The sequence below is a fragment of the Lygodium microphyllum genome, chromosome 2 (genome assembly GCF_053477565.2).
Source record: "Lygodium microphyllum isolate KBCC chromosome 2, Lygodium_microphyllum_v1.1.10, whole genome shotgun sequence".
NCBI classification, from domain to species: Eukaryota; Viridiplantae; Streptophyta; class Polypodiopsida; order Schizaeales; family Lygodiaceae; genus Lygodium; species Lygodium microphyllum.
This window is the reverse complement of record NC_141136.1, coordinates 40067390-40084257: the sequence shown is the minus strand read 5'-3', so window position 1 is coordinate 40084257 and position 16868 is coordinate 40067390. Positions and strand designations below refer to the sequence as shown.

The 16868-nt window shown below is 44.4% G+C and overlaps 1 protein-coding gene across 2 annotated transcripts in view; it reads left to right on the top strand.

Annotated features, from left to right (window-relative positions):
- The first annotated feature begins 95 nt into the window (after positions 1 to 95).
- Positions 96 to 16868, top strand: part of LOC148039645 (ABC transporter B family member 19-like) — a 58161-nt gene continuing 41388 nt past the window's right edge. The window contains exons 1-3 of one of the 2 annotated variants that reach the window (XM_087692287.1): positions 96 to 559; positions 965 to 1019; positions 1328 to 1506. In XM_087692287.1, coding sequence (XP_087548413.1) covers positions 224 to 559; positions 965 to 1019; positions 1328 to 1506 — 570 coding nt within the window. In that variant the 5' untranslated portion in view covers positions 96 to 223. The remainder of the gene's footprint in view (positions 560 to 964; positions 1020 to 1327; positions 1507 to 16868) is intronic. The other variant, XM_087692297.1, reaches the window with a different exon arrangement.

Genomic DNA, 16868 nt, shown 5'->3' with positions numbered 1-16868 from the left:
ATTATACAAGCTTCTCTCTCTCTCTCTCTCTGCTGTGTCATATATATATATATATATATTCATATGATGGCTCGCAACTTGGCATGCTTCTTCCGTCGCATGCATGCGTCGTGATCTAGGTTCTACATCTACATATCTAGATACACGAAGACCCACTATCGTTCGTAACCGCAGTACGGAGCTGTGACGTGACTTCATATATCAGCTCTTCTGTAAAGAGGTCATGGACGAGGGGAGGCGCGCACCCCCTCTGTCATCACCATCGCCATCATCATCCTCATCATCAGCTCTTTGCCGGTTGCAGCCCGCAGATGATCATAAGCTGGTCGGTAGTACATTCAGCGCATCATCAACAAAGGGGAGCTTGCCGTTCCACAAGCTTTTCTCGTTCGCAGATGAGCTGGATTGGATGCTGATGCTGGTGGGAGGCATGGCCGCTGCAGTCCATGGAGCCACCTTCCCCGTCTTCTTCATCTTCTTTGGCCGCATGATCCATAGCCTCGGCAGCTCTGCCGCCACCCCTTCAGAGCGCTCTCACCTGGTGCACTTGGTCTCCCAGGTAGGCCTTTCTGCATTTCCCCTTCCTCCATTTTTTCACAGTGTTTTGTTCATTATTTGCCTACCATTCTCACTATTGCTAACACTGAGAATGGCAGACTTCACGTTATCTTGTCATTTCTGTGTCCCCTGCACGCAACTGTTGAAATGCTGTCACTTAGCAAAATGACGGTGACGGTCTTACCTGTGTATTACTAATGTAGGTGTGCTACGGTAGTTCCTTTGGGGTCCATCCCTATAGTATTCCCTTCGCTGTTATACTATTTCCGTCTTATACTTCTGTTGCTTTTTCTTTTTTGCTGGGAGGAGGCAGGATATGTGGAGGGAGAGCTCATTTTTTATTATGCACTGTCTTCTGACTTGTATAGCTCAGTTGCTCGTTTGTTTCCTTTTCTTTGTGTGCCAGAATGCTCTTTATCTGGTCTACTTGAGTCTTGCACGCCTGGTTAGCGGCTGGCTTGGTAAATCCCTGCTTCTTTGTTCTTATAATCTTAATGAATTCTGAATATGTTGGACAGCAAGCAAGGGATGTGATAGCCTTTGCATTCACTAAATTTACAAGCTTCTCTGTTAAAGAGTATGTTAAAGAGTCATTTTGGTAATTTTCCTTACGACTCTGTGCAATGTAATATTTTGCTCAATCTTCACATTAGTTTGTTTGATTCTGCATCTAAATCCTTATACAATGGGTGAAACTTCTATTCTGAAATTTCAACATACACATTTTTTAATATTAGTAAGGTAATCAACGACTTCTAAACTGCTGCAGAGGTTTCTCTTTGGCTTTACAGTGGAGAGAGGCAGACAGCCAGAATTAGGAGGGAGTACCTGAGGGCATTGATGAACCAAGATGTTAGTTTCTTTGATGCCAACTTAAAAAGCATAGGTGATGTGGTAGTTGGAATTTCGAGTGACACTGCACTCATACAAGATGCGATTGGAGCAAAGGTTAGTTGTTCTATTCCATCTTTTTGCTTTTGTTGCTGGTGCATTAATTCTTCATATCTCTCCATGTTATGTAGGGCTTTCAGAAAGCAAATTTTTAGTGTAAGATCACTACCATCCCCCATATGTGCATTGAGACTTGTGTTATCATAGTTTTACTGGTTTTAGGCTGAAGGTCACTCTTGGCAGGCTATACATGGTCTCTCTATTGTATGGTTTGGTCAGTTTCCAAACTGACCTAGAATTGGGACCAAAAACCTATTTTCAGGCAGAGTAGCAGTTTTAATTGAATTATGGTGATGTTCCATCCATGTCTATATAATCTATAAGTATTGTTGGTACATTACATGTGACAGGAAGAGTAAAAGTATGGGTTCCTTATGATGTAAGATACTTTTTGATGCACCTAAGTGCATGCTTCAAGTAAGATACTATTTAATACTTGTAAACACATGATTCCTTGAGTGAGTATAAGTACACATTCCTTCAAATTCTTTTTTGTATGCCTTTACATACTAGCTTAGCCAATTAGGCACTCATGGCATTACTTAATGAGTCAAGTCCATACATATCTATGTAAGAAAATGTATCTTATGATAGTATGCAGCCTGCATTTGCCATGTTTTCCTTTGCCAAGTAATTTTTAGGGATCCATACATAATGAGCCAACTTTTAAGTCATTTTAATGTGAGTTAGTGTTGTTAATTCAAGCTGTTACCAACTCTGTGCTAAATTAGAAATGTTAATCCATGTAATATCCCTTTGAACTTGGGATTTTGTTAGTACACACTTATGAGGGATGAGATGGATCACGAAGGATCCATTTTTGAGCAATGATAAAGGAGAATACCATGCCACCAATTGGATGACATGACAAGACTCTATTAGTGAGCGGATTTGTTGTGAGACAAAGACCATGAGTGATTGGACTTGCTATTAGTGAAAGTCCAATTTAGGCTAATTTAGGGATTGAACATGATATGTGAATATCATTTAGTGATTGAAACTAGTGATAGGAGAGATGTTTGATTGGACATGCATGTCCGTAATTCACATTGATAGGAGAAATTTTAGTGATTGGACTTGGGGCCATACTTTTACATAGGGTAAGAGATTGTATTTTAAGAAAAAAGGGATCTATATTAGTGATTAGAGTTGAGCATTTGGTATGTAGTGGTTGGTCTCAAACACAAAATATTTAATGATTGAACTTGAATGTATGCGATCATGGGTTTGAATAAGATACAAGATAATTAAGATGTCAAAGGGGAATTCTTATGCATGTAAGTCATGCTTGATTTTTTTTCTTTGTTGTCTTTGAGATTGCTTGAACTTCTTGCAAATGCAAAGTTGTGCCAATCTTAGGCTGCATGTCTATCCTCCTTGTGCCCTTACTTCTCTAGCCTTGCTCGCTACTATCTTACCCATTGGTGTAGAGAAATCTCCTTCTTTTGTTGGTGCCCATTTATTTTTCTCTCCCCACCCATCTCCATCTCCATGGCAACTTCTCACTTCTCTTATAGCAGGTAGCCCTTATTCAGCTTCTCTCGTTGACTCCATCCCTTTGCTCTTAGAATTTCCTTTCCCTTAGATGATGAAACTTGTCAGATGAATGTCAAACAATGAAAGCAAAAAGATAAAGCGGCAAACATAGAGAACTGAACAATAGAACAATAATACATGAACTCAAAAATCATGTACTTCAAAAATAGAATCCATATACCAAAGCAGAGGAGTGTATTAAAGGCATGAGTTGCGGGCAATCAACAATATTTTTAATTTTCCTCTCTCTAGGGGAATACAATATGCATGTATGAGACGATTGTGAGGTGGAGAGGTGGCCTATGTGTAAATAAATACCCTAATGCACAAACATTAATGAAAATGTATAACAAACCATAAACTCAAAAGAATACGGTTAGCATCAATTAACTCAAAGATAATGAATGCATTGAAGATCTAAATGAATGAATAAATATAATATGATACTCATTCAGCAAACAAACCATGCATGGAATGAAAATTGTATCCCAAACTCTCATGTCTCCAAGATTGAGGTAGAGGTGAATTTGAGTTGGAGGGTGTGTCCGCTTTTAAGGGATCCCAAAGGCAAGGCATTGGACAAAGGATGAACATTGGTTGCCTAGTGGCCTATCAAGTCTGGTAAAGGCGGATGGAACCACAATGAACTTTGTTTTGTTTTGTTTAAAATCTATGGGTTGCAATTGATTAAGTGACAAATAGGAGACTAACAAATGGTTAGACCCAAGACCTTTACAAAATAAGGCAGCTATCCCTACCATTGTTGGATAGTCATGATGAAGGAATGGGCTAAGGATGTGTGAAGCAAATATGGGGGATATGTGGAGAGGTAAAAAAGTGTGCGGAAAGCAAGCTAGCGAAGCTAAGGAAGCAAGGGAGATTGCCATGTGTAATGCTAGGAATATGATGGATCTAGAGTCAATCACTCCAAAGTTTGAAATGTGATAAATGTGCACAGATGTATGTTTATAAGAATAAAATACCAATGTATTGGAGTTATGTAAGAAGTAATGTAGGTGTAATCATGCATTATGCAAAATGCTATGCAATGGTGCCCCTTGGACACTATCCAAGTGGGGTTTGAAATTTTTTTTGTAAATTATATTCTCTCACCACTAAGAGAAGAAAGATGTCTTCTCTCAAGCTGAAGGCAAAGTTGGAGAAAATCATCCTTTGAATGGGGAGCGGGCAACAGAGATATGGCTTTTGAAGCTTGCAAAAATGAGATTAAGCAAGAGTGGTTGGGTGTAGGTCTATTTATGGAAAGTTTTGGGCATCCGAATTAGGGTTTGGCACATGAAACATAGTAACTATTTAATATCACATTTCTCTTTAAAATAATAAGGTCTCTTAATTAATTAAGTATGTTTTGGGGTTGCTAAGTCAAGCTACTGCATTTTCAGCTCAACATCCCCTCTTGGGCCCAAAATTGAGCCATGAGAAATAAGCTCCTTTTGTTTACTTTTTTTAAATCCAAGGTGTCCTATCCCAAAGCAACCAGGGCATTAGGCTAAGGGTGTGCATTGGTTGCCTAGTGATCTACCAAGACTATAGAGATGATGGTTGTATCTGTATGTAGATGGATAGTGGGATCAAGAGGCATGGCCATAAGCTTTGTTTGATCAATGCAATATTGTTTCGCCAATTGTAGGGCATACTTTTTGTTGTGACGTAAAGATACTTCCCTTGGATTGAACTATCTCCATCTCCAAGAAATAATACAACAAACCTAAGTTCATCATGTTGAATGTAGTGCAAAGCTTTGCCTTGATTTTTGCTATGGTCATAGAATTGGAGCTAGTGAAAAGTATATCATCAATGTATAGCAGGATGTAGTTGACTCTTGCGCTTGTAGTGTGCACATATAGATTTGGATCATAGGGGGGTAAAATGGTATCCCTGAGTTTGTAGGAACTCATTCGTTTTGTGGTACCAAGACCTTGGCGCTTTCTTCGGCCCATAAAGAGCTTTGCACAAGCAAAATATCTTATCATTTCTGTTTGCAAAGAGAAGGTTGCTCCACAGACTTCTTTGATGAAGTAACCATTCAGAATGGCACTTTTGTTGTCCATGTGAGAGATTGGCCAATTGTGGTGGGTGGAAAGCGCAACCAATAGACGAAATAATGTCAACAAAATGGTAGTTCCATAGGTTTTGTGAGTTGAGGATATATCTCATCAAGTTTGACCAAGTAGTAAAGTTCGACCTATTAAAACGATTCTTGTCATTAAAGGTATGTTTGACTAATGAGGAGGAAGAACCATGAGATGTTAGATAAGTGGAATAAGAGAGATAAGGAGGAGGTGGTGGAGGGGGATAAGTAGGAGGTAGGTAGGTAGAAATAGGCTGAAAATGTCCAATGGGTGCCAATTATGTGGAGGCATTGAAACTTGAATGTTTCCATAAAGTGCCATTAGAGAGGGAGGCATCGGGACACAAGTGCTCGGTTGGGGCACAAAAAAGTGACTAGAAGGCCCAGTAAGTAATGCCATGGAGGCAAATTGTGGTGGCAGGGGATAAGGAGGTAGATAGGTAAAAATAGGTTGCAAACATTGAGTGGGTGCTGATTAATATAGAGGCATTGAAACTTGCATGTAGGTGTGTTGATTGGAGTGTTGGAACTAAAGAATCTGTGAGGATCCTTTGTCTATGTTGTTCAACATCTACTCTCCTATCTCTTTATAGACTTTCTTTGTGCCTTTCGATCTCCAAAAGAAATAAACCTTGGCATCCTTGATCCTCGTACTCCATCCACTTGTGCAAACCACCAAAACCCTCTTGGAAGAGACAATGGTAACCCTCTTGGAAGAGACAATGGTGTGTCCCTTTGATCTTGTAATAAACTGTATATCAGGATTTGTTACACACTGTGTTCCTCTGACTCTTTCTCTTGATGGCATAATTGGCAAATATGACATAATTGGTTAATATGGTCCTCTAGAGCTGTATGTGTGTAGCAGCTTGTCTCTATCCTCAGTTGAGGTCAAGAGATTTGGATTTGTCAATGGACCATGTGAGGAAATGTACATCTGTGTATGCTGGCCTACAGACAAATCCATCAGGCAAGATATGTAGGAAAAAGTGCTGGTAAGGTGCCATCTTTGTATCAAGTGTCTCTTGGGGGACTGATCCAAGTCCTCTTTGTATCTAATTTCAGAATGTCCATCCTAATGACCCTGTTCTGATCAGAGTAGTGAGCTCCAAATGTGGGCAATCCATGCTACACTGAAAAGGGGTGAGGTGATACATCTGGAATTTGTGTGCTCCCAGCCGCCTCTGCATCTGAGCATAGCAGCAACTTGTATCTTCTCTCTCCTAACTATCTTTATGAATGTGGATCTGTGGTATTTGTGCTAGGGGTGCTCCCAAATGTTGTGTCGGCATGTTGAGGCCTGAAAGAAAGCCTCAGTGACCATTGGAGATGCTTCCAGCCCAGCCCAAATGTGAAAGAAAGCCTCAGTGACCATTGGAGATGCTGCCAGCCCAGCCCATCTCAAGTAGTATTGATGAATTTATATGTAACATGCAAACAATCATCATAATCAGGCGTCTCTATACTCCACATATCATGATTGAAGCTTCCCATATCTGTGCTTTGTGCAGTAGACGAGTGACCAATGTGTTAAACGGCTACAGTTTAGTGTGTGGCGTTTGAAGTTGTACATGTGCTCACCATCCCCTCTCAAGTGCCCTCAATGCAGCATATCCTTTGTCCACCTAGCTATGCTGCCTCTTTTAATGAGAAATCTGGTTCTGTGAAGGTGACAACCAAGTGTATATGATCTAACATGCTACACTATTGTCCCCCTGAAGGTAAAGTGATGCACTGAATGAATCACCCATGTTTGCACGTCACCTGCATATAGGAGTATGGTTATCAATACTCTAGCTGAGCTTGCTCTCCTGCTCTTCTCACCTTGCCCATATAGCCAGATAGATCCTCATTATAAATACCAAAGAGAGTAGGGGGAAAGCGGGCAACCCCACTTCAGTCCAACTGTATTGTCCACTGCATAGAAAAACCTGTTGATGCTTGAACTCTCCTTGTCATTGACTTGTACAAATCGTAAGTCCCCCATTGCATGTTTTCTAAGACCTTGACACAAGGTAGCATATCAGGCTGTTTTCCTAGCTGTGTATATGGTTCATGTTTGCTGGTTAGATGGTCCCTTGTATGCTGAAGTATAAATATTATTTAATTCAATAAATTATTGGGGGGGAGGATGTAATGAACCAAAGTTATTAACCTCTACAAGAGGTCAAAATAGCCTATGAAAGAAAACAGTAAGTAAATTAATGTGAGAGAGAGAGAGAGAGAGAGAGAGAGAGAGAGAGAGAGAGAGACTCGTGGTCTGCAAGCTTGCAACAGGGGAGACAAGCAGTTTATGCTCAGCATCTAGTTCAGTGATGGAGAATTTGCAGGAGACAAATGGTATCGATGTGGCCTTTCTTGACCAACACTTGGGAATTGGAAAAGACCAAGTTCTGCCGGATTCGGATAGCAATTCTTTGGCGGAGGATTCCGAGCAGTTGACAGAAGGGGAAGAGATAGGTAAACGTCAGAAGATGCCGCTAGAAGACCCGCTCTTATGCCCCCCAAATTTGGCTCCACCAGAGGTCTAGGCTTCTGGTCAAGGACCTGATGGGTCTCTTCAGTTTATGTTGGCCACTGCCAACCATCTTATGTCCGATTATGTACATGTTAATGAGAGTAAAGCTAACTCTTTTCCGGAAGGGGATCATGTAGTAGCAGTCATGGGAACGAAACTGGTTCTACAGCAGATTGCTGCCTTCCATGAGAGGGCAGCCATCCTCTATTTCACAGGAAGGATTCCCTTGATCACAAGGATTCATACTTGGCTGCAGTCTATGCTTGTAAATGTGCAATAGTGCCAAGAACATGCTTTAGGGCCTGTGCAGACCCCTCTTGTTGAATAAATTTATGATGGTCCCAAGGGGTTTTTTGAGGTGCTTTTTCGCTCCTTGGAAGTGCGGTCTTTCATCATGCAATGCATCCCTTTGTTTTTGGATGGGCAGCTGGTTCACATGGTCCCTTGGAGGCCAATAGCCGAGTTTCAGGAGGTGTTGAGGCAGGCATGCCCTATTTGGGTGGAGGTGGTTGATTTCCCTGTGCATCTCTGAAGACTCCTCCCTTTGGTCTTGAGAACCTTAGGCAAGGTGTTGGTAAAGCCTCGGCTGGCTTCCCGCAATCGGAACGGGGTATGCATGCCTTGGGACATAGGAAAACCTCACTCGACCAAAATCCATTTTTAGGTCCTAGGACTGCAAACCTTGGTTTATGAGTTGAAATGGGGTACTTTTGCAGGACACTGTTTCAAATGTGGCCAATTGGGCCATTTCATTTCAGAATGTAACAAAAATCCGGAGGTTTTGCAACACACTATAGATTCAGACATGGAGACGCAGAAACACCATGCTCCCCACTCACTTTAGCAGCCTCAAGTTGATTTTGAGATGCTTTCCCTACATGGTCGGGATGATGATAAGAAGGAGATTTCACAAGTGGGTCTTGAGCGTATTTCCATTGCAGTTGGCCGGAATGTGTCTTCTTGGGAAGATTCTTGGGTTTCAGTGGTTAGACGTAATGCAAGACAAGCTTCTCGTTTGGCTCTTGCTCGCCCATTGCCACACCCCATTACTTAGACCTTTCAACGAAGAGGTAAGGGGTTTTACATGAACCCTCTATCTTCCTGTGCTTCCGGCGGGGGATGATAATAGGAATTCCAATTCTGCTTTGCACTTTGATGCGCAGGGAAGGCTTGTGTCTCCTAGGAATGTTTTTTGGTCACAACAAAAATAGTTCCCTTCTCCTACTTCCATTGTTGGTTTGCAAAAGGTAGACCTTGTTGATGTAATCCGAAGGGAGAAGGAAAGGTTCCAGGCAGCTAAAGCTTTAGATGTAAAAGGAAAAAAAAGCGGTGGTTCAATAGTTTTCTCTTTTTTCGATTTATTATGAGAATTGCTTTGTGGAATGTGAAAGGTATCTCTTCGGGCAGCAAGTAGTATCGGTTGTGGAAAGTTGTGCTTGCTGGAAATTGGGATGTTTTTTGTGTTGCGGAGCACAAACAACATTCTTTGGCTGGATCTTCTTATGTGTACAAGGATTATGCGGTCTTCTTTAGTGGTCGCGCTTTGCATAAATCGGGAGCTATGTTGGCTGTTAAATCCTCCCTGCAGCCAGCATTAGTTTCTCAAGATATCCGTGGACGATATTTTTGATTTGTGGAAATGTGTTATGAGGGGAAGGTTTTGTGGATTGTAGGCGTGTATGGTCCTTCTAATGCAAGGGAATGTTGTCAGCTTTGGGATGACCTGCACTACCTCGCCTTGGCTCATCAAGATTTTGTTATGGGTGATTTTAATGCTTGTGTTTCTGCAGATTAGGCGACCTCTGCAAATTCGGTTATGGATGGCCTTGAGCGACAGGCTTGGGATGCTCTTGCAATGGCATCTTTGAAATAGGATATGTGGTCCTAGATGTATCCATCACAAGCTGGATATACTTATTGCTCTCTTCAACATCCAAATACTTGGGCCAGGCTGGATAGGATCTACATCTGCCAAACTGACTCCTTTCTTCCTACAGTCATTGACATGCGGGTGGAAAGACAACATGTTTTGTTTAGATCATTACCCTTTGGTCCTGGAAATGAGCCACAGACCTGTTCATGCATTCAAGGCTCTTCTTGCCCATTTGCCTCTTCGGTTTAATCAATCTTTTTTGCAGCAAAATCAGTTTTTGGAAGATGTTTAGCAACTGATAACTTCTTTTAGCACGAAGGTCCTATCTAGAGGGATGGAAGCATGGGCGGTTTTTAGGGATAATGCGCGAACGTTATCCCGACAATATAGTATTCAGCATGCATCCTCATTTCAAGCTGAATTGCAGCATGCTCAATCTTTATTAGCTCATTCCTTGTCTTTGTGTCAGTCTAGGGATTCCAATGATGACTTGCTCGCTTGCATTGAATGGTTGAAAGGCAGGGTCCAATCTCTTCTGGATGAGGAATATGCAAAATACAAACTGTTAGCCAGAGCCGAAGCTTTACATGATAACAACTATCAAACTCATCAATTTTTTACTCGTTTGTAACAAAAATATGCCCAAGAAAATATTGTGCTTTTTGAAGCAATGGAGGCTCATTTCAATTATGGGATCGTTATATAAAATCTCCTTTAAGATTATTGCCAACAGATTGTAGAAAGTATTTCTGCACCTCATTCATCCACGTCAATACGGTTTCATTAGAGGTCGGCATATAATGCACAACATTTTGAATGTGCAGCTAGGAATTGATTATGCCAAAGCTTCTAGCCGGCAGGTTGTTATGCTTCAGCTGGATATAGAGAAGGCTTTTGATCATGTTAGTTGGTCATTTTTGCGCCAATTAATGTCTACAATGGGTTTTGGGCCCAGTATGATTTCTTTAGTTGATACCATTAGTCAGGGTGCTGTGGCACATATTGCTCTTAATGGAGGGATTACGGAGAAAATTGCCTTATCTCGGTCTCTTTGGCAAGGTTGTCCTCTCAATCCCTTGTTGTTTGCTTTGGTAACTCACTTGATGCTCTCCTTATTGGATAAGTTGGCAGCTCAAGGTGAGATAGTTGGCTTATCTGTTCTCAGCGGTGGTCAGCTAGTGGGTCAATCCTTGGCAGATGATTCTTTTATGTTCCTTCAAGCTGATCGTATCAATGTTAATTGGGCAATGGAGGCCTGGAATCTTTTTGCTTTGGTATCGGGTCTTCACATTAATACTCAGAAATCCGCCATTCTCTCCTGTACGAAGAATGATTTATAGGCCTTGGGATGGAATGGAATTGTGATCCAAAGGGGCAATATTGTTAGAGATCAGATCAGGGCAGCGGGGCAGGCCTGGTGCAGTGGGACTGCACAGTCGGACTGCCACGTGGCAGTCCGACCTGCAGCAGCCAGTCGGCTGCATTTAATGCAGCCGCCTGGCTATTTCTGGCGCCCTCTTTTGCCCCGGTTCTCGGCTATTTATACCCGACATTCTCAGCAGTCTGGTACACTTCTCTGCTCGCAGATTACAGACCGGTGACGCGCAGATTCTGTCTCTGTTCACAGATTTCAGACAGCAGACAGTGCAGACTGCAGCGGACTTCGAGGTGGACAGCAGGTTGCATCGTCGAGGTGGAGACACGCAGTCCAGCGCACTGCGCCCGTGTATATATCTGCATATCTTTGTATTCAGCATTCTTTATACAGCAGATCTTCATCGTTCACTGTCTCTTTCTCTCTCTTCTCTTTCTGCGTTCTCTCTCTCTCAGTCCTACGCTTCCGCACCGCTGCACTCTGACATGGTATTAGAGCAGTGTTTGAGGGCTGACTGAGCGCAGAATCAACCTGAAGAGGAGTTTCCATCGCGACACAAATTTGCGTTTTTTGCGTTTAAGGGCAGACAGGAGGGCTACGCCTTGGAACAAGGCTGAAACGAGTGTGGGCGGACAGGAAAGGAGTACAGGTGGTGGATTTGCTGCTGTTTACTGCTTTTTTTACGCGGAGGAAGTTTGAGTTTTCAGCCTACAAGTGCAGGTTTTGCTTTTTCATCGCCTCCAGCGGGTGAAGAAGCTTTAGGACGCGGAAGCGCCTTAGCAGGCTGAGTTTTCCCAGTCAGAGGGGGCTGCTTTTGTGTGGCACATGACTCCTTTATCAGATGGTGTTGCCCAGTTGCGACCCTCACGTGGGCAGATTCTCATTGGAGACAGCTCTTCAGTTTCTGTTGTTGGTCAGGGTAAGATGCAGCTTATTCCGGATGGACGAGGTGGTACCCATACCTCAGAGGTTTTGCATGTACCAGGATTAGGATACCATCTCCTTTCAGTTCATAAGATTTGCTCCCTTGGTCTTCTGGTGGAGTTTGACAGTACGACGGTACGAGTTCTTGATCGTGGATCGAGGAAAGTTCTCTCATTCGGATATGAGGAGAACGGCATTTACAAACTAAAGTCTTCCACCACCCTCTCTACTCTTCTTCTTACCTCTCAGTCACAGTCCGAATTATGGCATGCTCGGTTTGGTTACCTGAACTATGACTATCTTCGGAGGGCGTCACGTGGACAGCTTGTTCGAGGGTTGCCGGATATAGTGGTGAGCCAGCAGCCATGTGTCTCCTGCATACGGGGGAAGCAGCATAGGGATGCCATTCCCCACACAGCTTCGCGGCGGTCTACTTCACCGATGGAGCTAGTATCTACGGATCTATGTGGCCCTATGAGGAATGAGTCCCTGTGTGGGAGCTCGTACTTCATGCTGATCGTGGATGACTACAGCAAGATGACATGGGCCTATTTTTTGGCACTAAAGTCAGAAGCTTTCTCGCACTTCAAGGATTGGTTTCTCTTTGAGGAGAACCGATCAGGCCGGAAGATGAAGACCTTGCGATCCGACAAGGGAGGTGAATTTGTGTCTAATGAGTTTGCTCGGTTTTGTGCAGATAGAGGAATTCACCAGGAGTTTGCCAATACCAATACTCCTCAAGAAAATGGTATTCTTGAACGGAAGAACCGCAGTGTGATCGAGATGGCGCGCACCATGATGGAGCACCGACAGACCCCTTAGGTTCTGTGGGCCGAGGCTGTGGCTACTGCAGTCCACATCCTTAATCGATCCCCTACTTCGGCCGTGGAAGGGATGACCCCATTTGAGGCTTATTTTGGGACGAAGCCAGATGTTTCTTACTTTCGGGTCTTTGGGTGTGATGCCTATGTTCGCATTCCCAAGGCTCACTGTGATAAATTTGAAGCAGCTTCCCGAAAACAGGTATTTGTTGGCTACAGCTCCCAGTCCCAAGGCTACCGACTGTATGATCCCGTCAAGCGGGATGTGTACACTAGCCGTGATGTGCGGTTTGTGGAGGTTCCGGCTACTTCAACGGGTGCGGAGCATTCCGTTCTTGGAGATCCAGGGGAGAGTTGGGCTTCTTCTACAGTTCCACTGGAGACCGTGCCTTTTGATTATGATTCTGTTTCTGACACAGAGTCTACTGTTCCACCGGACACCTCTGAGGAGTTACCACCGGTGGATATTCCAGAGTCTTCTGCTGCTGGAGAAAGACGAGGGGAGGTTCGGCCTCCTCCTCGTTGGGCCCGTGACACACTCCGTGATTCAGGGATCGAGGGGGTTCCTGAGGAGTGGGGACCACAGGATGGTTCGCGGCGGTCACGAAGGCACCAGGCACATTCTACGGAGCTTGTTTGCTCCAACTATTGTTTGATGACCCGTGTAATGCAGGATCGAGAGCCCACCTCTGTGAAGGAGGCTTTACATTCCGCCCCATGGAAGAAAGCTATGGAAGCTGAGTTGGAGGCTATTGAGAGGAATGGCACTTGGTTACTCGTGCCACGCCCCCCGAAGAAGAAGGTGATTGGAGTCAAGTGGGTCTTCAAGACTAAATACCTCAGTGATGGTACTTTGGATAAGCACAAGGCTCGCCTTGTTGCTAAAGGTTTTGCACAGCGCCCAGGGATTGACTGTCATGACACTTTTGCCCCCACAGCTCGTATGGCGACCATTAGAGCTGTTCTTGCTTTGGCTGGCCATAGGAGATGGCCTGTTTATCAGTTGGATGTGAAGTCGGCCTTCCTCAATGGTGATTTGAAGGAGGAGATCTATGTTGAGCAGCCTCCTGGCTTTGGATCTTCAGATGGGAAAGTCTACAGGTTGAAGAAGGCCTTGTATGGCCTCAAGCAGGCCCCGCGTGCATGGAACGAGAAGATTGATTCGTTCCTTCAGTCTCAGTTGGGATATCGGCGGTCCAAGGCCGATTCGCAGCTGTATGTTCACACTTCCGAGAATGGTTGTGTGCTGTTTGTATTATATGTTGATGATTTGATTGTCACAGGTGATGCTGCACAGCAGGTCCAGGAGACGAAGTCAGCTTTACATCGGACGTTCGAGATGACGGATTTGGGTCTACTCCATTTCTTTTTGGGCCATGAGATTTATCAGTCTCAGAGGGGGATCTTTATCTCTCAACAGAGATATGTACAGGAGCTCTTGGTGTCTTTTGAGATGGAGGATTGTTGGGCCCTCTCTACTCCTATGGATCCGAACTGGAGGGCCACTTCCCATTCAGCTTCTCCTTTGGCGGATGCGTCCCGCTATCGACAGTTGATTGGGTCTTTGATTTGGCTTCTCAACACTAGGGTTGATCTATGTTTTGCTGTTGGGCTCTTGGCAGGGTTCATGAGTGAACCTAAGACGGTGCATTGGCAGGCTGCTCAGAGGATACTTCGGTATCTGAGGGGGACGTCTGATTTAGGGATTCATTACCCCGCAGGGACCGATGGGTCAGATCTTGTACTTGCAGGTTGGAGCGACTCGGACTGGGCCGGTGACGTGGACCACAGGCGGTCTACTACTGGTTACTGTTTTACTTTGGGTGCCGGTGTTATTTCATGGAGTAGCAAGAAGCAGCCCACGGTAGCCCTTTCGTCTATTGAGGCGGAGTATCGGGCCGCGTCTTCCACCACATGCGAGGTTGTGTGGCTTCGGAGATTATTGGAGGAGCTTGGGTGCCCCCAGACTCGTCCTACATTGCTGCGATGTGACAATGAGAGTTGCATTGCCTTGGCAAGGAATCCTGTTTTTCATGCCCGGACGAAGCACATCGAGATCCAGTACCATTTCATTTGAGAAAAGCTTCTAGATGAGACCATCACTATGGAGTATTGCAAGACGGAGGACAATCTTGCGGATTTGTTTACGAAGGTGCTTCCTCAGGCTCTACTTCGGAGACATTCCAGATCCCTCAGGCTTCTGCCCTGCCCAGGCTCTGAGAGGGGGTGTTAGAGATCAGATCAGGGCAGTAGGGCAGGCCTGGTGCAGTCGGACTGCATAGTTGGACTGCCACGGGGCAGTCCGACCTGCAGCAGCCAGTCGGCTGCATTTAATGCAGCCGCCGCCTGGCTATTTCTGGCGCCCTCTTTTGCCCCGATTCTCGGCTATTTATACCCGACATTCTCAGCAGTCTGGTACACTTCTCTGCTCGCAGATTACAGACCGGTGACGCGCAGATTCTGTCTCTGTTCACAGATTTCAGACAGCAGACAGTGCAGACTGCAGCGGACTTCGAGGTGGACAGCAGGTTGCATCATCGAGGTGGAGACACGCAGTCCAGCGCACTGCGCCCGTGTATATATCTGCATATCTTTGTATTCAGCATTCTTTATACAGCAGATCTTCATCGTCCACTGTCTCTTTCTCTCTCTTCTCTTTCTGCGTTCTCTCTCTCTCAGTCCTACGCTTCCGCACCGCTGCACTCTGACAAATATAACCAGACACTTGGGATATCCTATTGGTGTGGAGGTTGCTCCCCGTGCCTTATTGGATTGGATGGCATCCCAAATTCATGACGGTTCATGTACTGGAAATCTCAGAGTTGGCCTCTACATATTAGACTAAAAGTGGCTCAATGCATTATGATCAGTATGATCTCGTTTTTTCTGCCATTGTTGCCTTGGACTAAGAAGTCCCTTTTGGATTTGGTCCAGCCCATCAGATTTATGTTGTGGAAAAAGAAAGACAATCGTTTGGGGCAGGTATGGATCTCTTGGCAGCATGTGACCACTTCGAAAAGGATGGGGGGTGCAGCTTTGTTGGATGTTAATTTGCATATGGCTGCTTTGAGGTTGTCCCTTTTGCAAAGTCTATGTATTCAGTGTTATCCTTGGTGTGTTTTTGCCAAATTCTTCATAGAAAAGGCTGGCATCTCTCATGGTAGCACGGTTATTCATGCTTCTTGGTGGCATGCGCTTAATTCTATGAGGCCTATAATGGTTTCCCAGTCTTTTCTCCTTTCTCATTTGATTGCTTTCTGGCAGTAGATGCTTCGTTTTGCAGTTTGGCGCCCTCCGGATATTCGTAAGGAGGAAAATTCGTTGCAAGAAGAAATACTTGCTTCCTCAAGGTTGTTGGATTGGCCACAAAAAGATTTGCAGCGAGACAAGTTTAATAGGATGGCTAGGTTAGGGTTGAAGACAGTTTGTGATGGTGTTATCCTTGGGCAACCCCGTCTTTATTCCTTTAGGTGTATTCGTCAGTACTTTAGGGTGCCTCGTGGATACATGGACATTTGGGTGTCCATACATGACAATATTCAGAGGTTCTCTCCTTTGCTTGTGCTACAGCCATTGCATCCATGGCATGACTGGATGTTTGTGCTACCTGATGACTTTGAGAAAAGGTCAGCTAATCAGATATATCATCAGATGGTGGAAGCTAAGAGATGGATCACCGGTAAGGTTAATAAGCTCTGGCATCTTAGGGATAGCAAAAAGAAGTGGCGAAAAAGATTTATCCAGCTTTGGAAGTTTGAGGTTCCGTATCACGATAAAGTGTTCATGTGGCGGCTGCTCATTGGGGACTTCCAACGGGAGAAGTGCTCCTTGCCCGAAAGATCTCTGTAGGTCGTTGTGTTTTCTGTACTACATGTGATGAGACATTGCTTCACCTTTTTGTCTCCTGCCCTGCTGCGCGACAGATCTGGAATTTCATTTCCAGTGTGTGGTTCTCGATGGCTCAGCACCGCTTACTAGTTCATTTGTGGATTCTGGAAAATATGTCCTCTATGCCCTCTTTGCCTTCAGATTGTTCCTGCCTATTTAATTTCCCTAGATGGACAGCCTTGTGGCATATGTGGCGTACTCGCAATGCCTTTATTTTTGATTCGGCATCGGGCATCCATGGACATGTGGCCCGTGTGTGTGGATTGGTGTTATGGCAAATCTCTTCTATGATGTCAGCTGACCTGGTTCTTCCGGATATTGTTGCTCCCTGG